General features: G+C 54.5%; 1 protein-coding gene across 5 annotated transcripts in view; it reads left to right on the top strand.

Moving 5' to 3' along the window:
- Window positions 1-1,160: 1,160 nt before the first annotated feature.
- The window catches only part of GALNT18 (polypeptide N-acetylgalactosaminyltransferase 18), a 432,273-nt gene continuing 431,043 nt past the window's right edge, over window positions 1,161-2,390 (top strand). For 2 of the 5 annotated variants that reach the window (XM_025208203.1, XM_006027099.2), the window contains exon 1: window positions 1,162-1,933. In XM_025208203.1, the coding sequence (XP_025063988.1) occupies window positions 1,699-1,933 (235 nt within the window). In that variant the 5' untranslated portion in view covers window positions 1,162-1,698. Of the gene's footprint in view, window positions 1,934-2,390 lie in introns of all 5 variants that reach the window. The other 3 variants (XM_025208204.1, XM_025208207.1, XM_025208206.1) reach the window with 3 other exon arrangements.

Genomic DNA, 2,390 nt, shown 5'->3' with positions numbered 1-2,390 from the left:
TGAATAGCTGGAGCCAGGAAACCAATAGTTTAGAGGAGCAGAGGGAATTTCTTTGGCTTCACCCCAGCAAACAAATCAATGTGTTTCTAGAGGAGTGGGTATGTTAAGAATACAGTAAAACCACTCAGTGGCTTGGGTTGCTTTGGGTGCATCTACATGATATGCTTACTGCGCAGTAGCCTAATAACACTGTAATATGCGTGGTAGTGTGCTGGTCAGAAACCATGCTAACACTCTACTGTACAATGTTATTAGGCTACTGTGCAGCAAGCATCACTAAAAAAACCCATATGCAGGCGCTACTGCGAAGTAACTGTAATTACTGTACATTTAGTTGGTGCTTCATTAAGCAAGCACTAAACTAAGGGCATTTATACGCATAGGTTTGTCTGCTCCAGTGCTCCGGAAATCCAGTGCGTCGGAGCAGATTTGATTAGTTGAGTCTGAGGAGCATGTGAACTGTTGTGCCCGGTGCTGCATCGCGTACATTTGTATAAATGGTGAAATGTGCTAAGTGGTGGTGGCGTGCCTTGAAACTAAAATCCCTTCACTGTGTTTTAGTTCAAAAGTGTGCAGCTACCACTTTCTCAGCGCATTTCGCTGTTTATATACAAGGGGATGCGATGCAGCGCCGAAAAGTGCCTGACTGCTTTGCGTGCGTGCACCTTTAATAACCAGTAACTACTGCGTGTTAAGGAATGTATAGACATGCCTTTTGTCTCCAGAAAGTGAATGAAGACCATCTTGCTGGGGTCATCTGATCCCAGCAGTCTTTCCTGCCCAGGTGCAGGGGGGCTGGACCGGAGGATCTGTGAGGTCCCTTCCAGCCCCTGACATCTATGAAACACCTCACTGGCCCCACGGAGCCAGACAGTGACAAACTTTCTGAGGCGCCCAATGCTTTAAAAGTTGGAAGCTGGGAAGCAGCTTGGGTTGTTTTGGGTTTTTTTTTCTCTTTATCTTTTCTTGTTGGAGGAAGGAAGAAACTCCAAAGCAGCCTGGCAGTTCTCCACGCAGCAGAGGGAGGGAGAGGAGCCGAGCCCCTCGGCCCTGTGCGCGCGCCTGTCTCAGGCAGCGGGAGGCAGGGAGTGGAGCAGGTGGCTCCGCCCCTTCTAGGTCCCCGTTGGTCATATGGCGATATGAACAAACTCTCTGCCAGCGCCGGCTCTTTATTGGAGGGAGGCTTTGTCAATCTGAGGCCGGGCGAGCCCCACTCGCCGGCAAGCCGCTTCCAAGATCTGATTCCCGAGCCGTGGCTGATGGCAATGGGCAGCGGCGGCGGAGAGAAGAAAGTTTGCGCGACTTGGGCGCCGGGTCCTTCATGCCTGGGGCAGCGGGCGGCTGCGGGAGCCAGCGGCCGGGCGGGCAACTGACTGGGCATTTGCTGCTGCAAAGTTTCCTGCAGCTCTTTTAACCCGCCAGGATCTTAAATACCCCCTTTCCCTCCCCTCCACCACCACCTCCCCTTCTAGGTAGGCGAGAGATCTCCTTTTTTAACTCCGTGGACGAGAGACCTGCCCGCATGGGAACGGACTGACTGGAGCGCTCCGTTTTGGGGAAGGTGGCGGGGGGTGGGGGGCAGGGTTTCTTTCTTTCTTTTCTTTTTCTTCTTTTTTTGCCTTCATTTTTTTTTTAAATTCTTCTCGCTGGTTTCCTGGCTCCCCGGACCTGCGCGGAGCTATATGGAGGGATCTCAGGATGGTTTGCACCAGGAAGACGAAAACTTTAGTGTCCACTTGCGTGATCCTGAGCGGCATGACTAACATCATCTGCCTGCTCTACGTGGGCTGGGTCACCAACTACATTGCCAGCGTCTACGTGAAAGTGCAGGAGCCGATGGCGGAGAAAAAGTTGGAGGAGGACAAAGGGGACACTTTAAGGATTATAGAAAGGCTGGACCACTTGGAGAATGTCATCAAGCAGCACATCCAAGGTACCAGGTCCCCTCCCCGCCTCCCCCGGCCCGGCTTTGGCCCGTGTGTGTGTGTGTGTGTGTGTGTGTGTGTGTGTGTGTCCCCTGCCTCCCTCATCCTACCCATCCCCTCCTGCCTTGCATTGGCCCGCGCGCACGTGTGTGTCCCTTCTGCATCCCACCCATCCCCTCTTACCTGGCTTTGCCCCGTGTGTGTGTGTGTATATGTGTGTCCCTCCTGCCTCCCTATATCCCACCCATCCCCTCCTGCCTTGATTCAGCCCGTGTGTGTGTGTGTGTGTGTGCATATATATATTAGTGTGTGCGTCTCCGGGCCCCCACCCCCGCGCTTTGGCCCGTGTGTGTCCGCTCCCCCTGCCCCGGCGGGGGCTAGAGGGAGGCTCCTTCGCCAGCACCGGGGCTCCGAGACGCCGGTGCCGCCAGGAGCTGCTCGCAGCCGCCTCCCGGCTGCTCGGGG

Source organism: Alligator sinensis, unplaced genomic scaffold, assembly GCF_000455745.1.
Source record: "Alligator sinensis unplaced genomic scaffold, ASM45574v1 scaffold352_1, whole genome shotgun sequence".
Taxonomy (NCBI): domain Eukaryota; kingdom Metazoa; phylum Chordata; order Crocodylia; family Alligatoridae; genus Alligator; species Alligator sinensis.
Note: the sequence above shows the minus strand (reverse complement) of the source record. Positions and strands in the feature narration are given on the sequence as shown.